Here is a 26167-nt window from a genome sequence, read left to right as displayed (position 1 = left end):
TTCTCCTTGTAATTTCAGTTGCTTTAGTTTTGGCCACCAGTGTATATATATATATATATATATATATATATATATATATATATATATATATATATATATATATATATATATATATATATATATATATATATATATATATATATATATATATATATATATATATTCCAGCTTCATACCAGATCTTGTGCTAATAGCAGTATTGAAATGTGTCGACTTTGAAAGGAATCGGGTGCTCAATATGCGTTTTACGAGCTTCGTGACTGTTCAAAATTTTGACCCATTGCGGGGGAGGTATCATCGCGGTAAGGAGTGGATCGATATAAACCAACTTCACACCAGATGTTGTGTTAATAGCAATATTGAAATTAAATCGGATGGGAGGTACCAGAAGGAGTGGTCCGATATATCCCATCTCCATGCTAGATCTTGTGTTGGTAGAACTATTAGGTTATGCTAAGTTTGAAATAAATCGGATAATCATTTCGCCTTCTATGAGCTACATGACCATACACAGTTTTGACCCGTTGTTGGGAAGGTGCCAGAAGAAGTGGCAAATATAATCCAGTTTCATACCAGTTCTTGTGTTCATAAAAATATTGAGATGTGATGAGTTTGAAAGGAATCGGAGGGTCTTTTTAACCGCCATAGTTTTCAAAATTTTGATCCGTTGTGGGAGGTAACATTTCCATACTAGATCTTGTTTTGGTAGAACTATTAATTTATGCTAAGTTTAAAATAAATCGGACAATAATTTCGTCTTTTATGAGGGTCATAGTTATTCAGCATTTTGACCTGTTGTGCGGGAAGTACCAGAGGGAGTTCTATCGTTCTATCGGAACTTCATAACAGATCTTGTGTTGGTAGAAATATTGAGACGTGAGAAATTTGAAGACAATCACATTCTATAAAAGTTTTGATTATTCCAAATTTAGACCCTTTGTGGAGGTGGTTATTTTTGCAAAGTTTGAATGAACTAGAATAATCTTTTTATATCTATTTTTTATCTATCTTTTTTCTTTTTATACCTATCTTTTTGTATGAAGTAAATTATTTTATTTGAAAATGTTGACATTTTTTGGGGGAGGTACCAGAAGGAGTTGTCCGACATTGCCATTCTCCGACATTGCTATTCTGTCGGGCCGAACTTTTTAAACCCTCCACCATTTGGAAGGAACTTGAAAATTTTCTTCGAAAAATATTGCTGGAATGAAAACTGTTATACGTGGGCTATACAAAGACGTAGACCGGCATAGACATTTTTTCCGTCATGGGTTGTAGTACCAATTACGAACTTTAAATACGAAATTTGAAACAATTCTCATTAATAATGTTGCTAAAATCATCAAAATACCGAATATCGGGAGTACCGTTGTACGGGGGGTATACGATATCGGGGGCCTATATCGGCAATTCCTTTCTAGGGGCTAAAGTGCTTAGAAGGAACTTCTTGAGTGGATTTTCTGAAAATTCCATTTAAAAATTTGGTTAAAATCATCAAAATACCGAATATCAGGAGGTACCGTTATATGGGGGATATACGATGTCATGGGGGTAAAGTACTCATAAGGTCCAGGGGGTAAAGAACACATAAGTAACTACTTGTCTAGAGATTCAGATAATTCCATTGAAAAAAGTGGCTAAAATCATCAATATACTGAATATAGGGAGGTACCGTTATATGTGGCTATACAATGTCGTGAACCGATATAGCCCATCTTCGAACTACGAATTTCACTCTGATCAAGAATATGTATACTTTGTTAGTTCTAAAATTATTATTTTGATGAGTTAAAAACGGAATGGCCAACTTAATGTATACTCTCCATACTATGTATGATGCAGAGTATTAAAATAATATTGCTATATACTAAGTATGGACCGAATCGAACAGACGGACGAACAGACACCCCTAGATCGACTGCCAATGTCCTCAAACTGATTTAGTCCAAAAAAAAACCTAGGGTCTAAACCCGTTTTGTCGCTGAGCCATATTTTCACCTATCAACTTATATATACAGTCATATGGTAGTCATATGCCCAAGGTATAAAAATACCTAAAAGCAAAAGTGCATCAACTTTCAGATTTTGAAATCTTAATGGATATAACACCTATTCCACACAAACGTTCAATAGAGATCCAGACAGAGACGTTTGCAGAGTAAGATCTCTTGGTGCCCACTTCAGTTGGCATGTGTGCAAGTACAACTACATGCTTACTTGTTTTAGTTTTGTATGTGTTTGGAAATATTGTTAGCTTTTTGTGATGGAAGTTAAAATAAGTTACTTTTTATTATTCTCAAAGAGAATTAAATGTAATATATTTTAAACGTTTTCTTAAAACTCGTTTTTCGGAAAAAAAATGCAGTTAATTTAAAAATAAAACATATCAGATTCACAACCTTTTTTCTCAACGTAAACTAATCCTCCTGTTATTCTAAAGCCATAAATCTCCAGGCAAACCAAAGTAAAAGCCTTTTTTACAGTTTTAACGAAACTCCATTTTAATGGAAAACAACCAGCAAACAACTTCTTAGTCGAAGAAAAAAAACACATTAACTTATGAATGAAACTCTAAAAATGTCCTTAACACTCGCCTTCTCTCAGGCATTGCCAAAAAACGCACAGGAACATATGCCACAGCAGGTAGCTTCATCACTTCCTTGGGAATGTGTCTCTTACCGGATTTTATGATCGATCCTTTAATACGCCAACAACAAAATACACACACACTCAACCTTCACATGCTTAAGTGTCCCGCCCGTGCCCCTTGGCTAATCACCCCTCAAACCCATTGGAAATTCATAAATCATTTTCAAGCCGTTTTTAATGGGATTTTGTGTAAAAATAATATTAAAATAATTAAGTGTCTGATACTTTGAGACCGAAAAAGTGCAACTACTTACATCCACTAGACATGTGTTCAATGTATGGGTGGCAAACAAAAAAGTGTTTATTGGAAAACCATTGAATATCATTTGAATGCGAGATATTTGACATTTGGAAGTGGAAGTTCGGTTGAAACAAAGGAACAGATTCATTTAATAGGATTTGTGGTAAAATTCTTAAAATATAAAGTAAACAATTTTGAATTGATACATATATTGGAGAACTTATTTCGAAAATTTCAATATTTCACTGTTCAACAAAGCATGAATGGAATGTAGTAATTAACACTAGAGCGGGGCATTACATATATATCCTCCAACGTAAGGTACATTAGTTTTGAAGTTCCATCTACAATTTTTTGAAATATTCATGAAAGACCATCATTAGCCAGCCAGCAAAAAATGTCATTACAATGTTTCTTGTCCTATCGGTTGATCTATATCTATAAAAGAGGAAAATGTTTGTATGTTTGTTTGTTTGTTTGTTTGTTTGTTTGTAATTTATAGACTCGAAAACCGCTGAATAGATTTTCCTGAAAATTTCCATATATACTGCAACATCGCCTGAAAGTAACATAGGCTATATACATTTTTGAATTTCCACTTGGAACTGGAGATATATCATCAGAATCGGAGGTACCTCCCAAAAATTTAGATTTTATATGCACATATCTATTGATTGGTTGAAGATACAGTCTCCAAATTTGGAATACGTAACGGAATTTGGAACAAAAATAAGTGTGCCAAATTATATTGTAATCGGCTCAGATTTGGATATAGCTCCCATATATATTTTCGACCGATTTCGTTCATTTGATGCCTCAAACACAATATAAATGTTCGATTCCAATGAAATTTGGAATGTGTGACGGAATTTAATCCGAAAATAAATTTGTCAAATTATATTGAAATCGGTTCAGATTTGGATATAGCTCCCATATATATTTTCGGCCGAGTTCAAGCATTTGAAGCGCCAAACACGCTATATATCCCCAATTTCAATGAAATTTGAAACGTGTGATAGATTTTATCTAAAAAATTGATTTCCAAAATTATATTGAAATCGGTTCAGATTTGGATATTGCTCCCATATACATTTTCGGCCGATTTCATGTATTTGGTGGATCAAACACGATATGTATTTCCAATTGTAATGAAATTTAAAATAAGTAACGGAATTGGGAACCAAAATAAATTTGTCAAATTAAATTGAAATCGGTTCAGATTTGGATATAGCTCCCATATATATTTTCGACCGATTTCATGTATTTTATGCACCATACACGATATGTATGTTCGATTCCAAAGAAATTTGGAATATGTAACGGGATTTTGATTAGAAAATAAATTAGCCAAATTATATTAAAATCGGTTCAGATTTGGATATAGCTCCCATATATATTTTCCGCCGATTTCACATATTTGATGCACAAAACACGATACGTATTTCCGATTCCAATGAAATTCGGCATTTGGTACAAAAATAAATTTGACAAATTATATTCAAATACGCTCAGATTTGATTATACCTCCCATATATATACTCTGCCGATTTCACATATTTGATGCACCCAAAGCGAGAGAGACAAAATCTGGCACCAGAAAAAATTGCCAAATTATATTGAAATCAGTTGAGGTTTGGATATAGCTAACATATATATTTCGGCCGATTTCATATATGTTATGCACCAAACATGATATATATGACCGATATCAATGAAATTCAGAATGTGTGGCGGAATTAGTTAAGATTTGGATATAGCTCCCATATATATATTATCGGCCGATTTCACATATTTGACGCACCAATTTCAATGAAATATGAAAGGTGTGGCTGAGTTTAGTGTAAAAGTATTTTTTTTAAATTATATTTAAATCGGATCAGATTGGGATATGATTTTAAAAAGAACCATTGACCCACACCGGCTTAGGCTAACACTAAAAAACAACACAACAATTGATTTGAAATACGCTTATTACGGTGAAGTATGTTGCTATCTCGAATTCACTAATTGCAATAGAAATGCCACTCAACTTCAAAAGAATGCAGTTTACTGCACGCTTGGTATTTGCTATGAAATAAATAAATCCGAAAGACAAACCCTTCGTGTATGTATGTCATGTTACTGCTTTTCTAATAGTTTTGGTTATTTACGCATTAATGTAGTGAAAATTTTTTTTTTAATTTTTAAATTTGTTTTTTTTAACCAACATATATTCGTAAATAAAATTTTGAATGCATATAAAATCAAATGGGGTAGCGAAGCGCACCGGGTTCAGCTAGTATCAATATAAATAGCGCATTATTATACCCTCAGTCATATGGATACAGAGGGTATATATCATTTGATATGGCCAAAACGTACCTCATCGAAATATCGGTCTTAGACCCTAGGTCTCCTTCTGTCCATCTGGTGTACACGATAACTCTCGAAGGGAACATCCGATTTGGTCCAAATTTGGTACATCGTATTACTTTTATCAAACTTAGATCTAGTTCGGTGATGGGCAATATCAGTCCACTCCTTCTGGTACCACCCCCACAAAAGTTCAAAATTATCAAAGAAAATAATTTACTTCATAGAAAGAGAAAGAAACATTTGATTTTGTTCCAACTTTGCAAATCGAAATAATTTTGTCGGCAAACTCCATCAAGTACCTCCCCCACAAAGGGTCAAAATTTTGGAATAATTATAAATCTAATGGGAAATGGGAAATAAGAGTCCAATTGTCTTTGAAATTTCGCATATTCCAATATTTTTAACAACCCCAGGTCTGGTATGAAGATGAGACAGGTCGGACCATTAATTCTGGTACCTCCCCACCAAAGGGTCAAATAATCATGAAGCTCATAAAACTCGAATTGAGCATCCGATTCCTTTCAAAATCGGTAGGTCCCATATAATGATCCGCTCCTTCCATATAACTTCCTCCCCCTTCTGGTACCTGGCCAAGAAAAAAATATCCATCAAACTCTTAAAACGCGAAATGAGCATACTCAATATTTCCATCAACCTAAGATCAGTAGTGGAATTCTCTAACTCATTTTTTTACATATCGACAAAAATCGGTAAAATTAAAATGCTTATAATTTCGGTAATTAACGAAATTTGTAGGTGAGTTAGCGACGGAATCAAAGTAGTCGCTACTAATATTTTATGTTAAAATTTTGGGTTTCAACGTTACCGATTTTTGTCGGTAAATCAAAAAATGAGTCAGAGAATCCAACTACAGGTGTAAAGATGGACTATATCGGACGGCTGCTTCTGGTACCTTCCCCACACCGGATCAAAATTTTGAAGTTTTGTATATCTATATATAAGCATCCAATTCTCTTCAAATTTCGCACATTTCAATATTTCTTTGAATACAAGATATGGTGTGAAGATGATATGTATCGTCCTAACCCTTCTGGTACCTCCTCCACAAAGGATCACAATTTTCAATTCTTTTGTCTTTCATAACTTGTGAAATAGGTTTGCAATTCCATTCTATATAGAATCTAAGTATTTCTGCCCACTTTTTCTGGTACCACCCCCAAAAAAAGTAAACATTTTGAACTATTCGCAAATATTGAAGAAAGTCTTAAATTTTTTTCCATTTTGAGCATCCCAATATTTTTATCAGCATTCTTTAAAACAAATATCTCATAAAAAGTGAAAAAAAAAAAAATATTCGATATGTTCCAAATCTGACATGTTGTAATATTTATTTCATTTCATTCATTCATTCGGAACCTCCCCCATAAAGTGTCCAAATTTTGAATAATCATAACTGATGTCAATATATATTTAAATAACCGAACAATAGATGAGGGTATATCAATTTAAAGAGTCTTATGTAAAAATAATGAATTTGAAGACATTGTATCCTCCACCATTTGTAACACCTCGAACATCCCATAATATTCTTGATCACAGAACATTTAACGCCAATTAGGTTATGTCCATTAGCCTGAAATTTAATATAGATATTTGTAACTTTACGCAGGGCTGGCTGAAAGATCAATAAAGAAAATAGCATAATCGATCCGCGATGCAATGCATCTTTTTGTCAACATTTTTACCGGGATGAACTCTAATTTGATATTTTAGATTTTCATTATGTAGAATTGTTCTCTATTTGCCTTTTTTCCACAAAAAAGGTACCTCCTGATTTAGATTATTTTTAAGGATTCAAATTTATTTTTCTAAAAAATAAATGTAATTTTTGGCGGCTATACTGCCATATTGTCGAACTGTAACTTCAAAATTCTCAAAAACTCTTGGTATGCCAATGCTATTCTAATGTGTGATCCACTATTCCAAATTTCAAAAATTCTAGCTCTATCGAAATCCATCTGTAACAAATTTCCAACATTTCCTCCTCTGTTTATAATAGACAAACTTAAGTAAAAATTCAGAACTTTAACTTTTCCCAATTGCTCAATATTAATGGTACCATAATTAATATACTTTTGTACTTTTCGTAACCTTATAGGATGTATTTATAAATATAAAATAATGATATAAATAAAAAGTGCCAAATTTGTCGAAAACAATAAAGGATTAAAAGTATTCTCCCATTGACTTTACTTCTCATTACTCTTTATTACTGAGAGCAAAATTTTTCAAAACGAAACTGACAGCATTGCAATATTTGCAGACCGCCACCAATATCATGATTTCATCTCGGCCTTTTCCAATGGGTTATATTTTATTTAGGATGTATTTCGAAAATCCTCTGCCAACACCAACATTGACCCAATATTAGCCCTGCACATAGGATGTAATATACGGATCTTTCTATATTGCCGAGCTGAGTCGATATAAGTATGTATGTCCTTCCGTCTTTCCACTTTAATTTGTAATCAGACAACAGGTTGCACGTGGAGTTGGTATAAAGGTCAGAAGAAGCCTGTTTTGGAGATGTTCGGTATAGCCGCCATATACCTCCCCATATTCGATATTTTACTGTTTGCATTGAATTTCCAATCAAACGTGCTTTAAAAGTCTGCCCTACAATTCTTTTGGAAAATCGATCTACAAACCGAGTACACATCGAATTTTCTATTACCACGACTGGCTATTGGACTCTGGAATTATAAGAAAACTTGCAGCGAATTAAAAAAGAAAAAAACTATCGAAACTGAAATTGGGTTTCTTATAAACAAACGTTCATTATATTGTTTTATAGAACAGTGTTGGCATGTTCTGTCGGGATAATAGTATCTTGCTGCTGGAAAATTGTCAGGCTTAATCACAATATTGTTGTTTTATAAAACCAACTTTAGTTTATTAGTGGAGAACGATGGTAATGTTTACCAGGGGGTAAGGCAGGGAATGCCCTTGTTGGAAATTTGTGCATAAACTCACACTTTAACCCTTAGATGTCTCTTAAAATATATATGGATTTCAGTCGTATAAAATCTATAGTAGAATTTTTCTGAGAAATAATTTTAACTTCCAGTTTAAAGGGAATCCGGTTTAAAGGCAATTATTAACTAAATTCTAAGAAAAGGTCATTTTATCCGCAATATTACCAAAGACACCATGTAACGGATTTACTATGCAATCTAAACTTTCGAAACGCCGATACACATGTATCCTATGCTTAGCTCTACTTTCATCATCTTCTGGATTTTTCCTGTAATTATTAAAATTATAGACATATTTTTATACCCTACAACACTTTGTGTTGGGGGTATTATAAGTTTGATTGGGCCAAAGATTATGTAACACCTCGAAATATTGGTTTCCCACATAGGAAAGTATATATGGATCTTCCTAGCTCGCCGAGCTGAGTCGATCTAGCTATGTATGTCCGTCCGTCCGACTGTCCATGTTAATTTGTAATCACTCTACAGGTCGCAATTATGGCCCTTCACGAAGTTTAGAATGGGGGTGGGGCTAAGGCCAGAATAGAACCCTATTGCTTTTGGAGTTGATCGCATAATATTTAGGGATTGAAATGGACCAAAAACTGAAAAAATTCTTAATTTTGCAGTTGCTCTACAGGTCGCAGTTATTGACCAATCGACGCGGAAGTTAGCATGGGACTAGAGCTTAGAGCTGGGAAGAAGCCTTCCAATTTTGATGGTCATCGGATAATATTTAGTGGGTAAAATAGACCATAACATTTGTGTTAAACAAAAGTCAAATTTTCCATTAAACCGTGAATATTTTAAATCCCGGCGAAATCACAAACAGACGAACAGGTCGATTCTGACCGTTACGTAGATGTCGATAGTAAATATATCGGATATATATAGCGAAATATATACAATTTGTACAAAGGAAGGGGATTTTAGGTAGAATGCTTATATCTCAAGAATGGCTGAGCCGATTTTGACAAATTTTGTCAATTCAGAATGCCTTCTTGGCATAAAGTACAAAATGTAAAAAAAATCGCATAAAAAGATGCCAATAAGGATACTAATATGGATTTTGAAGTATTTGGTTACATTTTTTTATTTATTTTTTTTTTTTTTTCATTTTTTTATCGCATGCGATTTTTTCAATTTGACAATATTTTGTAATATTTTTTCACCTTACAACACAGGTTAGGGTTATTATATACAGATTGCAATTATCGCCTGATCCTCACAAGGGTAGGGTTAGGCTCAGAAGGACTAAGACTATTATTTTCAAAGATGTCCACAATATATTTAGAAATGGAACAACAACTACAATTGTTCCTGAAGGTCACAAATAGTAACCAAAGGACATGCAATCTCGCATGAAATTAGAGTTTAGGACAGCGGGTAGAATGGACCACTACTTTTATGTGAAAAAAAATACCTACATTACTTACAGGCGATATCCGAAAAACACAAAATGCGAACTTCTGGCTTTTTATGCTGATTTCGTTGACGAATATAGCCAAATATCATAGGCAAGCAAATCATATAGATGAGTCTAAACTTTGAGAAACAGAGGGGCCTCTTGCTTTTGGAGACGATAGCAAAATAATTAGGGGTTCAAATGAATTGAAATTGAAACCAATCGACACGGCATTTTGCATGAGAAGAGAGGACAATGAAGAAGTCTAGCGTTTTGGATGACCATTGGATTATATTTAGCTGTAAAATGAACCACAACAACTAACAGCACGACGGAGTGCGTAAATATTGGGTAAATGTCCTTGGTTAAAATGCTAAGTGTAATATCTGGGCAGTGATCTATAACATAATTTCAAAAGCGAAATCTTCTGAAAGGGATTTGGACATAAGGACATTACATACATTTGGACATATTGTAGTGTTGTAGGGTATCACATGGTCGGCCCCGCACGACTATAGGCTTTGCTTACTTGTTTTTAAACTGTAATTTTCTAAAGGTTGGATGATATTAAAAGTTCGATGCAGCCGAACTTTGCTGATGTTTTACTATTTACTTCTTATACAATTTCGTTGACCTCGTGCAAGTTTTGGTACTTATTTCCGGATCAAATGTTCCCTAAATATTTTTCACACAAAATAGGCTCAGTCCTTTTGATCCGATGCAAATTGTGACAAATATTGAGTTTTTACTACTTCTAATTCAAATAGTTTCTTTGAAAATATCATGTTATACATGGACCACTCACTCCGTGCTACAGTATATAAATCTTGTATTCCAATATATCCAATAAATTTCCACTACGTTGTTTTACAAATTCCAAAAATGACAATCCTTTTACCATTAAAATTTCACAACAAAATTCCAAAAAAAAAAAAAATTTCTATTAACATAATTTATAATCATTTTCTTTTTTTCCCTTTCGTTACAGATTTGAACTGAAAATTGATGCACAACGAAAAAATACTAATTATTTACCATACCAAAAAAATCGGAACAAATTTTTGAAAGGTGACAACGACATTTCTCGAACACCTTCAGCCAAGCAAGGAAAGCCAGAATACAAAAAGAGTGGGGAAAGAGTGAGAAAAAACGGGCTATAAATTTATCAGCACCAAACATCAAAAGAATGCCAAAAATAGAGTTACATTTGAGATGAAGAGTGCCATTTAAGAAAGATTGATAGATTCTCGAAAACGGAGACGAAGAAAAAGTTCTTAATTAATAACAACATTTTTGGAAAAAGGGAGGCCAACAACAACAACCATCAAAACAAAACATTAAAAAGAAATCTGGTGACAATTTCTGGTGATCATTAGAGGGAAGACAGAGTTGGGAGTTTCCCCCCCCCAAAACGATAATAGGGAACGGCAGCAGCATCGTCATCATCATTACTTTTGACAATATTACAAAAACAAACACCAACAACAACTGAGCTATATTAACATCAAAACATCATTTGTGGTGGTTTTTGTTGTCATATCAATATTCCATCTATCATTCGAAGACATAGCCCAACCAGCCAGGGAGTCATTCATTTCCAATCTACTTCATTGATCTGTTTGCCTACCTTTCGCGTTAAGACTGAGGCACGGAAAGAGGAGTTTATCTATAATCAAGGGGCGGATGTAAATGGAAGCATATCAAGACGAAGAAAAAGGCGGCAAATGACATAGAAACATTTATGCTTTTTAATGATACTCGAGGAGCGGGTGCCGAACCAACAAAAACATCAATCGCTGCTGCTAGAATATTTAAATATAGATGAGAGGGAACGAACACATGTTGCCAAAGATCACAGCATAGAGGCAGCAGCAGCATCAGCATCCTAAATAACAACAACAACAAAGACATCTCCAACTGAAGCAACAGATCGCATCATAAATTTTGAGCAACTGCCAGAAGACGAAAGCAACAGAAAACGATTCTTTGGAGTGTGTCTTGATTTCTTTCGTTTCTTGCCTTTTGCTAAAGTGGATTTCCGGTGCATTACCCATTGGAAAAGAATAACACCACTACGATCTCCAACACCACCACCAAAGGAGCTAGCCAGGCGGTGAATGATCTCGCGAACAAGGGATCATTAAATGACAAGAAAACATACTTGCAACATATGTGGCATATGACGGAGCCCTCGTACACCCACACCAGCAACAACGCCACAAGAAACAAAACGACAAACAACAACAACAAACCACACAGTTGTCATTTGGAACAAAGGAGAAGGAGGCAGGGAGAGTCCAGCAGAAGTAACAACACAAAAAAAAACCACTTCAAATTAGAGTGAAATTTTGAAGAACAATAAGAACGCAGATCAAGCTGGAAAAGAAGAGGAGGAATAAGACTTCAAGTGGAATTTTTCATAAGGCAACAACAACAAAAGCAAAATATATTGAGGACTAGCATAAAGGACCTAGCAGTTGCAGGCAACCAAGAAAAAGGTTATTTTCCTATCGTAAAGAGCTAAGAGAGAGAAAGAGAACCTTGCGAACCTATTTTTGCAAGGAAATAGAAAATATAAAAAAGGTAAAATTTTCCCCTCGTACATGTCTCAGAGTAAGACGTAGTCTCTGCAAATCTCATTTTGCTCTGCAAACCTATTTTGCCGAGGAAATAAAAACAGATAAAAAGGCAAAATTTTCCTCTCAAAAAAGTCTCAGAACAAGAAGTATTCTCTGCAAATCTCAATTGTCTGTGAGAGAGAGCAAACATAAAGAAACACATTTGTTCTCCCAAAAGCCGCAAAGCGAGAGGAATTCTCTGAGAAATTAATTCGCCGAAAATAAAGCTAAAAAAGGAGCAAGGAGGTAAGGACAACTTAAGATACCAACAATAGAGGAAATATAGAAATAAAGGTCTAAGAGAGAGAGAGAGAGAGAGAGAGAGAGAGAAAGAGGAATTTTCTCATCGAATCTATTTTGCCAGGAAAGTAGAAACATAAAAAGGCAAAATTTCCTCCCATAAAAGTCTCAGATCAAGAGGTATTTTCTGCAAATCTCAATTGCCAGAGAGAGAGAAAGAGAGAATAAATAGAGCATAAATATTTTCTCTCAAAAGCTCCAAAACGAGAGGAATTATCTGAGAAATTAATTCACCAAAAGAAATAATTAAAACAATCAGAGCTCTAGGAAAAGGACAAACCGAGGTACCGAAAAATAGATAAATATAAAAGACCATAGAGTGATTGATGAAGAGACAAGAGAGAGAGAGAGAGAGAGAGCGCGAAGCATATCCTCATAAAAAACGATCAAACTAGCAACGATATTCAGAGTATTTCGCCCACAACCAGATAAGGATCTGTGCCTCTCAAACCCAAAAAGTGAAAATTGGATCCATCCGTGAAGAGAGTAAAAAAAGGATAGAGAAAAGGCGAAGGATAACTCTTATTCAGACTCACTTAAGGATATCTAAACATTGACTCTTTGATCGTGGCCAAAGCTGTCCTTAAATAATTGGTTTTTCTCTTTGAATTTCCTTGAATTCTTTTCTCGAATTTGCCGCACTGGTGTACGGAAAACCTTATTGGACAAATAAAAGAAAGTCAAAGAGTGCCAAAAAATCAGATAGTGAAAAAATATTAGTATTTGAATACCTGTCCTCTCTTCATGATAACCTCTTACTCTCTTTGAGTTTCTCACAGTGATTTACAAAAAAGTCCCGCTGTCAAAAAAAGAGAGAGAAATATAACTCACACCCACATTTATGGCGTCAATAAGGCCTAACAGTGCAAAATATTAATATACCAATACCTCTCATCTCCCTCTACTTAAGATCACTCAGATTCACTCTCAAAAAATTTCCACACAAAGAGAAATCTTTTCCCAGGCCAGAAAAGAGAGAGCTTAGATTTCCAGACAAGTAAACAAAAACACCCATTGTGTGTCCACCAAGGAAGCGAGCAGATCCTACCTGCCACACTCTCTCACAGAGTCTCTTACACTCACTCATTCTCTCCCTCACAAACACCACAGAGTTGCCTTGAGTGAAAAGTTAAAAATAAATCCAAAAAAATCACCTCCTGTGCCATTCAACTCCCTTGCGACCGACACACAATCAAACACTCTCTCGTCGCCCATCATGGCGTTAACAACAAAGTGTCACAGTGTCAAACAAACAACGAAAACGATGAAATTTTTCACTTCACAACGATGCCTGGTCTTTGGCATAGCACTGCTAGTGGGATTTCTGGCCCTGCACATACAATCGGTGGAGGCCATGGCCCGGCGAAACTATCAACCGGAACCCATTGACTACGATGACTATGGATATTCTTCGCCCAATATGGATATACAGAAACGCAGTGATTCGCTGCGTGATAACAAGGATAACAACGATGATGACGGTGGTGGCGGTGGCGGTGTTGCTTCTGCAGACGGGGAACGTGATGCTGTCAATGAGAATGGCGATTTTATGCCACGCTTTAAGAATCCCAAAAATCTTCGCAACATTTTCCCCAAACCCTCGGGTAGTTTTATACAACTCAGCTGTCCTGCCATTGGCCGACCGGAGCCCAACATCACCTGGTTATTGAATGGCACCAAAATAGCCCGCAATATGGGTCGTGTAAAGAAAACCAAATGGGCCATAAATATGGAAGATCTCGTGCCATCCGACTCGGGATTCTACACCTGCAAGGTCTGCAATCCCCTGGGTTGCATAAATCACACCACCAAACTGCACATCAGTGATCGTGTCAATCACAAGCCCATCATTTTAACCGCTCCCAAAAATCTCACGCTCTTCATCAATGAAAGTGGTGAAATGACTTGCAAATATCTCTCAGATCTGTTCAGTGTCAAGAGTTGGACATTTACACCCTGCAATGCCACGGCCTGTTCCCAGAATACCACGGTGGTGGATGGTGATGATGTTTTGAAATTTGAAAATGTCACTCAGGACCAGGAGGGTTGGTATACCTGTATGGAAATGAATGGTTTGGGTAAGTCGTGGAACAACGCCTATTTAAGGGTCTTGGATCCCACAGAAGCAATCGTCCCGAAAGTCATACGATCCCAGACACTGTGGGAGGTGGTGGTGGCCACTGTTATTCTGCTGATGTTACTCCTTCTGGCCATATTCATTTACTATGTCTGGCGTAAAATGAAACACGAAAAGCTGCTGAAACAACGCATTGAAACGGTGCATCAATGGACCAAGAAAGTTATTGTGCTAAAGCCGGCATCAGGTGATTCCTCCGGTTCCATGGATGCCATGATTATGCCGGTGGTGAAAATTGAAAAACAGCGCACCACAGTTCAACAAAGTTCCAACTCCGAACCGGCACCTTTTAATGAATATGAATTTCCCTTGGATTCCAATTGGGAAATACCCAGAAATACTCTCATATTGGGCGCCACCTTGGGTGAGGGTGCCTTTGGACGTGTCGTCATGGCTGAGGTGAATAATTCCATTGTGGCCGTGAAAATGGTTAAGGAAGGTCACACCGATGATGATATTGCCAGTTTGGTGCGCGAAATGGAGGTCATGAAAATCATTGGCAAACACATCAACATCATCAACCTGTTGGGTTGTTGTTCCCAAAATGGACCTCTCTATGTTATTGTGGAGTTTGCCCCACATGGCAATCTAAAGGATTTCCTTAATAAAAATCGCCCCATCAAGGATTATGACAAGGAGGGTAATCTCTCACCTCCCGAACACCATTTGACGGAGAAACATTTAATTTCGTTTGCCTTTCAAATTGCCCGTGGCATGGAGTACCTGGCCTCACGGCGTTGTATACACCGTGATTTGGCTGCCCGTAATGTGCTCGTCTCCGATGATTATGTTATGAAAATTGCCGATTTCGGTTTAGCCCGTGACATCCAAGACACAGACTACTATCGCAAAAACACCAATGGACGTTTGCCCATCAAATGGATGGCGCCCGAATCGCTGCAAGAGAAATTCTATGATTCGCAAAGTGATGTTTGGTCCTACGGCATTTTGTTGTGGGAAATTATGACATTTGGTGCCCAACCTTATCCCACAATTATGTCAGCCGAGGAACTGTATTCGTATTTAATGTCTGGCCAACGAATGGAGAAGCCAGCCAAATGTTCGCTCAACATTTACATGCTGATGCGCCAGTGTTGGCATTTCGATGGCAATGCCCGGCCAACATTTTCCGAAATTGTGGAGAATTTGGATAAGCTGCTGCTCAGCAATGAGGATTATTTGGATGTGGCAGTGGCGAATCTGGAGACACCGCCCTCATCGAGCGATGAAGAGGAATCGGATGCAGAGTCTATGCGTTATCATTATAAATGAGAAGCGGTGTGAGAAGGGGAGTGACTTGATAGCTACTAGGCCTTACCATGCCAGGCAAAAAAGGGTGAGAATTTAGATTTTAAGAGAAAAGAAAAAGAAAGTAAATATTTGTTTTTTTTTTTATATATATATTATATACTTATGGTTGTTTTTTATATATATTATATATTATGTACAATGTAAATACTCATAATTGTTAAACATATATTTTTAATAATTAATTTATTTTTTAAGAATTTTTTATAATTTTAAAAAATTGATACCGAAAGCAATGAGCGATAGAGCTAAGGGAAGAAACAAACCAAAAAATTAAAAAAAATAATTTAAATAATTTTTCAAATCAATTTTTAACGTATCGAATTTGAATCAAATATCATGGCAAAAAAATCCACCTTCAAAAATATAATTTAAAATTTTTTTATAAATATCTAGAACTAGACTTCTTACAAAATTTCCCTTAATGTATCTTGCCTCTCAGCAAAACTACTATGTATATATGTAATATTTTTTAACTGATTATATATCTACAATTGTAAATTCCATTTTATAGAAGCATAGGTCAAAAAAATGAGGACAAACACACAATTAGTTTATCTAATTGGGCGCCATATTCTGAGAATGGCATACATATCCTAATATGTGCACATTATTTTGTTTGGGCGCCATTTCAAAACAAAAATAATAAGAATTGTAACGTTTCTTTGCAAAATCTTCAAACATCAACTTTTCCATATTTGCCAGTTTGAAAACCAGAGCCGGTTTAGTCGGAAACCGGTTGAAAATGACTTTCTTTGACATCATGCCTCTACATACCTACCAATTTTTTTATTTTATTTATTTATTTTTTATTTATTTTTTATTTTTTTTATTATTTTTTTTTTTTTTGATTCAGAACAAAGCTTTCCCCTTGTCGACCTATGTCACTCATCATTATTTTTCTTAAATTTATTTTATATTTTTTTATGAACTGTATCTATACCAAAAAAAAAAGGAAGAAAATACCAAAATTTCAACAGCTAAACAATCCAAAGATTAGTGTTTTTAAGTATAATAGCCATCAATATAACTATTGAAAATCTGAAAAAGTCTGTACATGAATATTACTACTCAATATTTCCAAAGTTAAGAAAACCAAAAATATTATAAACAATTTCATATGCTAAGCCTATATTTATGATGTATTATAATAATTTAATTTTAATTTAATTTACTTTTTATAGTATTAAAAAATAGTTTTAAGCCTTTTTGTTGTAAGACCATAAAGTTATAAATAAACTACTTTTATATGTCTCGTATATAAATCAATGTAATGGAAATGACTTTGAAATATTGCAAAATTTGAGATTTGTGGATTTATTTGAGCTGCATATAATCATACTTTAGGGCCTAATTGGATAATGGGTGTTATGTTTTACTTGTGCTTATATCCATTCTGGACGATCTGAATAAAACCTGTAAAGAATAAAGAGTCCACATTTGTTTTTGGCATTTAGAATATGGGGAGAGAGTTCAGCCACTTGGGTGTCATAAGGTCTGAATAAAATATAAGGATTTGTGCCCATATTTAAATAAATACACTTGTCCTTGAATTTCGGTCGGGATTTAAAATTTTTCATCCTTGGTCGTGTTCAGAACAGACGCTGCCGTAATCATCCTTGGATGAGAGTTTAAGAAGATTAGAATATCTTCTTTCATTTTGGGTCTTATTACTGTGATTTGGGTTATTGGTCGTTATGCCATATTGATATGCTGAGATATTGAAAAATGCGTTCCAAACCTATTGTTGTTGCCTCAAAGAAGTTTCAGGCGACCAAAAAACTAGTTTCCACCTCTTCGTATTTGCAACTGCGGCCGTTATCATTGTATGGGACAGTCAGTCGATCCTGAGAAACATTTTGTCAAAACGTTTACGTTTGTTTGATAGGTATATCTTGATATGCGACATGTTTTTTTTCTATCCATTGCATGTAAAGGAAATGACATACGAACTGACAGCTTCCGGATTTCGTTAGAAGAAGATGCATGTCTTCCAACTTTGTCTTTTTTCCGACAAGACTTTTATGGTCGAGTATTCATGTGAGAACTACTGTTCTTTTAACTATCCATATTTCTAACCATCCTTTCCAATGCTAAGATATCCGCATAGATTTCGAAAAATATTTGGATAGAGTTAGATTTCCATAATGTTGAAGTAAAACGGCCTTACAACCTATAGCAGCTTAAAATTTACAGCTGTGTTACAAGGTACTATGCCTTTGCGCAATTTTTACTCCTTCAGCTATAGAGGGTATATATGGCTATAGAGGGTATATATCGTTGATTGATGATACGGTCTTTCTAGGTCTATTTGGACAAAATCCGTTTCAGGACACTTGGAGTCGATCTAAGCATGAAAACTCTCGAAGGGAGTATCTGATTTGTCCAAATTTGAATCATCGTAATGTTATTATCAAACTTAGTTCGAATTCAGAGATGGGCAATATCGGTCCAGTCCTTCCTCTAACTTTTCCAAAAAAGTTCAAATTTTTCACAGAAAATAATTTACCGTATAGAACAAGAAAGGATCACCCAATCTTGTGTAAACTTTGCAAATCATTATATTTAAATATGTCTTAGGTCAGGTGCGAAAATGGGCAATCTCGGCCTATTCCATCAAGTACCTCCTCCAAGAAATTCTTATAAAATGTGAAATAAGAGTCCGATTATCTTCATATTTAGCACTTCCCAATTTTTTTACTAAAGCAAGATCTGGGGTAAAGATGGAATATATCGGACGACTCCTTCTAGTAGCACCCCCACAACGGGTAACAATTTTGAATAACCATGAAGCTCATAAAACATGAAATGTGCATCCGATTTCTTTCAAGCTAGGCGCTTTCGTCTTGCTTAAAATGTATTGCGCATAAATATGTAAGACGGGACGAAACAAGCTATATTTTAGCTCAAGGTGAGGTACTTGATGGAGTACGCCGAGATTGTCCATTTTCGCACCTGACTTAAAACAGATTAGTATAGGTCAACAAATGAGGACAATATATCAATGAGTTTATCTAATTGGGCGCCATATTCTCAAAAAAAAAACATACATTTCTCAATTCTTGCACATTATTTTGTTGGTCGCGATTTTCTGATGTTATTTATGGCTGAACATGTGGATTTTCTGATCTAAATTTTGTAAAAAAAATTGTTAATAGCACAACAAAAGAGGAGAAGTAGTCAATCAGTACATCTAATTGGGCGCCATATTTTCAAAATTGCAAATCTCATTTTGTTGGGCGCCAGATTGTTTCATCATATATGGCTAGAATTTTGTAAAAAATCATAACGAAAATGATGAGAACAAATCTGTTCACCAAGTTGGGCGCTAAATACCAAGAATTTCGCAATACCTGCACCCCTTTTTGCATTATTTTATTGGGCGCCATATAAATACTTGATTTAAAGGTGTAACAAAAGTTTGTAGATATTTTAATATGTACACTCTTTTCAAACCTCATTTTGTTGGGCGCCAATAGTTATATTTTATATTAGTAGAATTTTGTAAAAAAAAATCTAATAGGACGAGATATGTGGAAAAAAATCAGTTCACCAAATTGGGCGCCACATTATGAGAATAGCACACATAGCCTTATATTTGCAAATCAAACATTATGTTATTGGGCGCCATATATATGGGCAGAGTTTTGAAATTGAAATTGGATAAAATGTGAGGGGAAATAATTAGTTCAACAAATTGGGGCCATGTTCTAAGAATCCCCCAATATCTGCATAATTTTAGCATTATTTTATTGGGCGCGTTATAAAAAACTATAGATTTGGTCTGGGAAAAAATTATACTCAGGAGGTTTCTTCTTATGAGGGTCATCTCCTGTGAGTGGAGTTTCAAACACTCCCAGATCCCAGACCCAAGTTAAAACAACTCATTTTTGTAAAAATTGAAATTCAATTTTTTCCAAATTCTTCCAATAGCCTTATTTGTTAATCTCATATTTCTCTTGGAGTGGAAGTTGCTAAGAGGATAAGACTGATAATTACTCCACAACGGCAAAACGGCAACGTAAGAAATTTCAGTTCAGCCTTATAATAGACTCATGCTCATGTTTGAAATTAGTGAAGGACAAAGTAGGAGTGATGGGCAGATATTGTCTATCTTTGAACTTAATGACTGTCAGGATTATCGTATTGTTTATTTCAATTCACAAACGGTGAATTCTTATTGCGTTTAAGAATACATTCATTAGTGGAGCGTTGCTTAATGTTATATCATTTATTTTTTTGCAAATAAGATACTTGATGATATAAGGAACTATTTAAAAAATACTTCATCTAATTATAGACTTTTAGGTACAGGGAAGACATATCTGCAGTAAATCCCAATTTTTTAAGAGTACATATTTCAAAGTTTTTTTCTCTTGCACACAAGAAATACTTGACTTTTAACTTGTCTTCGAATTTATGAACGCCAACGAATATACAAACATATCAATGATTAGACTTAAGTTAAACATTCTAATGTTTTTTTGTTATATGCTAAAATAATTTATATATATTTTTATTATAAGTTCTAATTTTTATATTTAAATGCTATCGTTAATTACAAGGCTATTTTTAATGAGGTCTTTCGCAAGAAATATGAATTTAATAAGTATTATAACAATTAAAAACTATATATTTTAGGAGTTCGATAAATATAAGTGCCTTATATTGTTAAGTGATAAAACAATGAGATTAAAAACAAAAACTATTTTTTAAAAAATATATTATTCGATATTTAAAAAATAATATTTTTAAAAGAAAAAATATAAATTATTAAATACAAACTAAAAAAAATAAAATAAAAATTCAAACCCAATGTGTATAATTTGAAAGGAATAAGAATGGTAAGCAAAATTTGTGTAGCGTTGGAAATGTTAGAATTCACGATAAACGATTTAAAGGCCAATTGATTAGTATCAGGTCCAGGATGTTTACAAAATATATCTTGCTTGCCGAAAGTTAAGCTTCAATTTTTTTTAGTGCTCAGAATGTACAATTTTTTCAGCATGAATATTTCCTTTTTCGAAAAGAATAATGGAACACTGCTTACCATTTACACCAAAAAGTCTTCAACATCTTTAATCTTGAAATTTATGGAAGAGAATATAAGTAAAACCATTGTACAGTGGACCCACAAATACAAGTTTTCAGTTCAAAACTATTTCAATGTCTCCATATATAACCCTTGAACGCAAGAGTAACCTCAATATTAAATGTCATCTCTAGCCGTTCGCTAAACACAAAATATAGTACTAATATCCAAAAAATCTACATGTCCATCCTAGGCACCAAGAGTGATCCGAAACTAGTACCACATTTGCACAACCAACACCATATCTCAACAAGAGACACAGACGGAGACTTCAATACCAAATTTAGTAACATTTTGTACTTTTCAAAGAACTATAGTATTTATTTCCATACCCGCCTCCAAATCATAACCACAGACACCAAGAGTGGCATATATATCAAATTTCAGGATTTCTGCTCTATTTCTTGGCCCAATATACCTAATTTTGTACTATTTAGCATTTTTCGTACAATTACACAAATCATAGATATCATCAGTAATATAGATATCAATGTTCAGCATTTAAGCTCTATCTCTTCACCCAATATCCAAATTTGTACCACTCTGTACTTTTCAAAGAATTATAGTACACATTTCTAAAACCAACTCTATCATCAGCAATAAAAATATCAAATTTAACAATATTATCTCCATCTCATCACCCAATACCTTAGATGGAACTATTCAGCACTTTTCGTAAAATTGTTGTGATCAATCCAAATTGTAACAAATTTAGTACGTATAAATACAAATGGTCAAAACTGCCTCCATATCCCAATCCTACACTCCGTCATTAATATTATTTCCTAATACCAGCTCAAATTTCAGGATTCCAGCTCATTAGGTTCCTCCAAATTCGAATTGTACAAAGTTTAGTACCGTTTAGTACTTTTGGTATACATGGGTACACCCAATACCAAAAGGTTCACATAATACCAAAAGGTATCAAATGTAGTACATTTTAGTACTTTTCGTACCGTTCTAGCATGAATTCCCAAAAACCCAGCTTTATCTGACTCCTACGGACTAAAATGTTCGGATTTTCCAAAAACCATTTGATGATCCATCATACACTTCTCATTCTAAATTCCAAAAAAAAAACTCTGGTACATCCATTATACGCTCCATTACACACTCTATCAGTGAGTTCTAGTGGTTCGTCAAACATTAAGGCTTCCATATCTAGTACCTTTTAGTAGTTTTTGTAACAATCTAGTGCCAGCCAAATAGATTGTTACGAAAATACCTTGCCTTATCTGATGAATTCGGTTCAAGAGTCACCCTCATCCAAAACAGCGTTACCTGAACAAGAGGGTATATATATTGGCTAATCGAAATTATAGTTTTAGACCCTAGGTCCCTTTGGACCAAATCCGATTCGCGGCATTTGGAGTCGATCCAGCGGGGTCCATCCGTCTGGCTGGCTGGCTGGTGCACACGATAACTCTCCAAGGGAGTATCCAATTTGATCCAAACCTTATACATCGTCATGTTATTGTCGAACTTAGATTGAGTTCCAAGATTGAGGGCAATGTATGTCCACGCCTTTAAAATCTTCACAGAAAATAATATACCGTATAGAACAAAAAAGGATCATGCAATTTACCACAAACTTTGCCAATTCCAATATTTTTATTAGTGCTATCTCAAGTGCGAAAGTGGAAAATATCGGTCCACTCTATCAAGTACCTCCCCCAACAAAGGGTCAACATTTTGAATAATTAGAACTCTTATAAAATGTGATGTAAGAGCCCGATTGTCTTTAAATTTGATATATCGCAGTATTTTTATTAACCCAAGGTCTGCTGAAAATAATATGATTATGTGTTAAGAAATTGTTGAGGAGGTAATAAAAGGGAGGTAAGTGGTGTGGGATTGTGCGGAAAAGGGGTCATCAGGACAAGGAAACTAAAAGGTAATCGAAGGTTGGGAGGGCGGCTAAATGTGCTATAAGCCGACAGGCGATGTAGATTTGAATGGAGTCCTATAAGTTATAGTAGTATTCTTTTTTGTTGAATTCTTGTAGGTTATTGTTGTTGTTCATGAGGCGGATGTTGGGATGGGACCCACAACAATGGGGGTCGGCGGAGATATCACTGACAGCCTTAGAGGGACACATAACACACATCTCAATATTTTCATCAACACATGATATGTTATAAAGATTGTAGTGATCGGACCATTCCTTCTGTTACCTCCCCCATATTGAGTTCATGATTTAAAAAACAAAACCCTCAAAGAAAGTGAAATAAGCATTTAAGTCTATTCGAATTTCACACATACAAACATTTTTGCTAACACAAAATCCTTCTGGTACCTCACCCACAATCGCAATTTTCAATACATATTATCTGGCATAACTTGCGAAACAAGTCAGTGATTCTTTACAACTTGCTATATCTAAATAACATAATATGCAATATAATTTGAGTTCAAAATATTAAACCATACTTGCTAAAAATTATCATAAAAAGATATCCTCTGATCTCGTCCATCTTCATAATAGGTATATATTTTGGTATCGTTCCCATATAGCGGTATCTCCCAGGTCCACACATATGAGCCAAATCTGTGAATTATTATGCTTAAAAAAATATGCATTAATGACTAAAACTACGGTCCGGGGTCAGCTACATCCAAAAATATTTGCCTATATTTATGAAATATATATGTCTTGTTACTCTCCCATAGAAGTTCAAAAATATTGCAAACAAGTAAAAAAGCAGTAAGTTCGGCCGGGCCGAACTTTAAATACCCTCCACCATTTGGAACGAATTAGAAAATTTTCAAAAAAATAAAATCCATTGAAAATTCTGTTAAAATCTTTAAAATACCTAATATCGGAAGGTGCCAATATATATGGGGGGATAAACGATATTGTATACATACACAAGGAACTCCTTGTGTGGAATTTCAGACAATTCAATTGAAAAATGTGGCTTAAATCATCAAAATACCGAATATTGGGGGGGGGGGGGGTACCGAATATTGAGGCTATTCGATATAGTGGACATATATAGATAATTCTCTTTCAAGGGATAAAGTTCTCACGAGGAACTCCTTGTGTGAATTTTCAGACCATTCCATTAGAAAATGTGGCTAAAATCATCATCATATCGGGGGGTTCCGTTATATGGGGTCTATACAATATTGTGGACCTATATAGACAATTCTCTTTCAGAGGGTAAGGTACTCACAAACAACTCCTTGCGTGGATTTTCAGACAATTCCTTTAAAAATGTGGCAAAAATCATAAAAATACCGAATATCGGGGGTACCGTTATGTGAGGACCATACGATATCGTGAGCCTATATAGATAATTCTCTTTCAGAGGATAAAGTACTCACAAGGAACTCCTTATGTGGATTTTTTTTGTGGCTAAAAACATCAAAATACCGAATATCGGGGGTACCGTTGTATGGGAGATATACGATACCGTAGACAATTCTCTGTCAAGGGGTAAAGTACTTACAAAGAACTTCTTGTGTAGAATTTCCACTGAAAAATGTGGCTAAAATCATCAAAATACCGAATATCGGGAGATGCCGTTATATGGGGCTATACGATATCTTGAACCGATATGGCCCATCTTCGAACTTGACCTGCCTGCAGACAAAAGACATATCTGTGCAAATTTTTAGCTTCCGATCTTAATTCGTTTTGACTGTAGCGTGTTTACAACAGACCGACAAACGGATGGACGGACAGGGTTAAATCGTCTTAGAATTTTACGCTGATCAAGAATATATATACTTTCTTGGGTCGAAAATTACTATTTCGATAAGTCACAAACGGAATGACGAACTTAGCCTCCATACTATGTATGGTGGAGGGTATAAAAATGTAAGATCTGATGTGATGATGAATTGATAGAAGAGAGTAGCCGATATGGTTCAACCTTGATACATGCTAAGATTTTGAAAAAAACCTTCCTCTTTCCTTCTTTTACCTCCCCTATAAAATTTTGAATAATTGTAATTCTCTTAAACTAGGAAATATATTTCCGATTTTCATAAAATGTTTTATATTCCAATAATATCTCGTGAATATGGTGCCAACACTACAAAATTCATATAAAACGAATTGAGTATCCGATATGCTCCAAACATGATCTTTGGTAAAATTTATATCAAACTTAGGTCGGGACCGATCATTAGCGATGTTGGCCCTTTGCTTCCAACTTGATAATAAAGAGATGAGATCTAGGTATTTTTACTTTGTTTCAAAAATGTATTTTCCTCTGCCCTTTAACTATTGCCACCATAAATATCATATTTCTTAAATATGGAACAACATTTTGTTGGCTACGAGCAATTGCACGTATATGTGGCATTTGGATAAGGTATATACCTATGTTTATTTGTATTTACTGCCTCTAACATCTAATCCGCCAATTCGTGTTTATATCTATATTTTCTCTGTCATATATTCCATTGTTTAAAATTTATATATGACTCCAGCGTGTCTAAAACTCATTAACACATCTAAAAGTGTATCTGGTAAAAAAAATACAAAAAAAAACCATATCATAAAAACCGATTGACCAACTCCACCCACAGTTGACATGCAATGTTTGGCGGGTTGGAGACCCATTTAAGTCAATGTTGCTAAATAAATAAATAAATAAGCAATTACAATTTCATTAATTTATTTATTAACCATACAAATATATGTTGTTGTAGTTCGTGTTATGCTGATGGTGTTGCAGTGGCTATCGTTGCAATTGTTGTTATTGTTATGGCTAATAACAACAGTAAACAAGAACGACAAAAAAGTGCCGACACTCGGTGTAGAACAACAACTAACTGTGAACAGAGGGATGGACTGTCTAGCAGAGAGACGGACGGACATTTAGACAGACAGACAAATGGATAGATAGATATTTCACAGGCTATATGGCTGACTGAATGAATGACTGACTGCCTGACTGACTGGACAAATGAGTGAAGGGAATGAAAGCTTCGATTGTTTGACTCCGTGATGTTTTCCAGCGATTACTTCAAAAGCTGCTGACGGCTTGTTGATGGCGGTTTCGATTACCGCAACAGACATAGTTGTTGTTGTTGTTGTTACTGTTGTCTTTATG

The 26167-nt window shown here is 34.9% G+C and overlaps 1 protein-coding gene across 1 annotated transcript; it reads left to right on the top strand.

The window, feature by feature from the left end:
- Positions 1–12324: 12324 nt before the first annotated feature.
- LOC131801193 (fibroblast growth factor receptor homolog 1-like) lies at positions 12325–16084 on the top strand. Its single transcript, XM_059119423.1, has one exon. The coding sequence runs from the start codon at positions 13781–13783 to the stop codon at positions 15971–15973; it is 2193 nt and encodes a 730-aa protein (XP_058975406.1). The 5' UTR covers positions 12325–13780; the 3' UTR covers positions 15974–16084.
- The last annotated feature ends 10083 nt before the right edge of the window (positions 16085–26167 follow it).

This window comes from Musca domestica, unplaced genomic scaffold, assembly GCF_030504385.1.
Source record: "Musca domestica strain aabys unplaced genomic scaffold, Musca_domestica.polishedcontigs.V.1.1 146, whole genome shotgun sequence".
NCBI classification, from domain to species: Eukaryota; Metazoa; Arthropoda; class Insecta; order Diptera; family Muscidae; genus Musca; species Musca domestica.
Note: the sequence above shows the minus strand (reverse complement) of the source record. Positions and strands in the feature narration are given on the sequence as shown.

What these genes read in the sequence shown, in the direction of transcription:
- LOC131801193 (XM_059119423.1), top strand. Translation starts at nt 13,781, where the DNA reads ATGGCGTTAACAACAAAGTGTCACAGTGTCAAACAAACAACGAAAACG.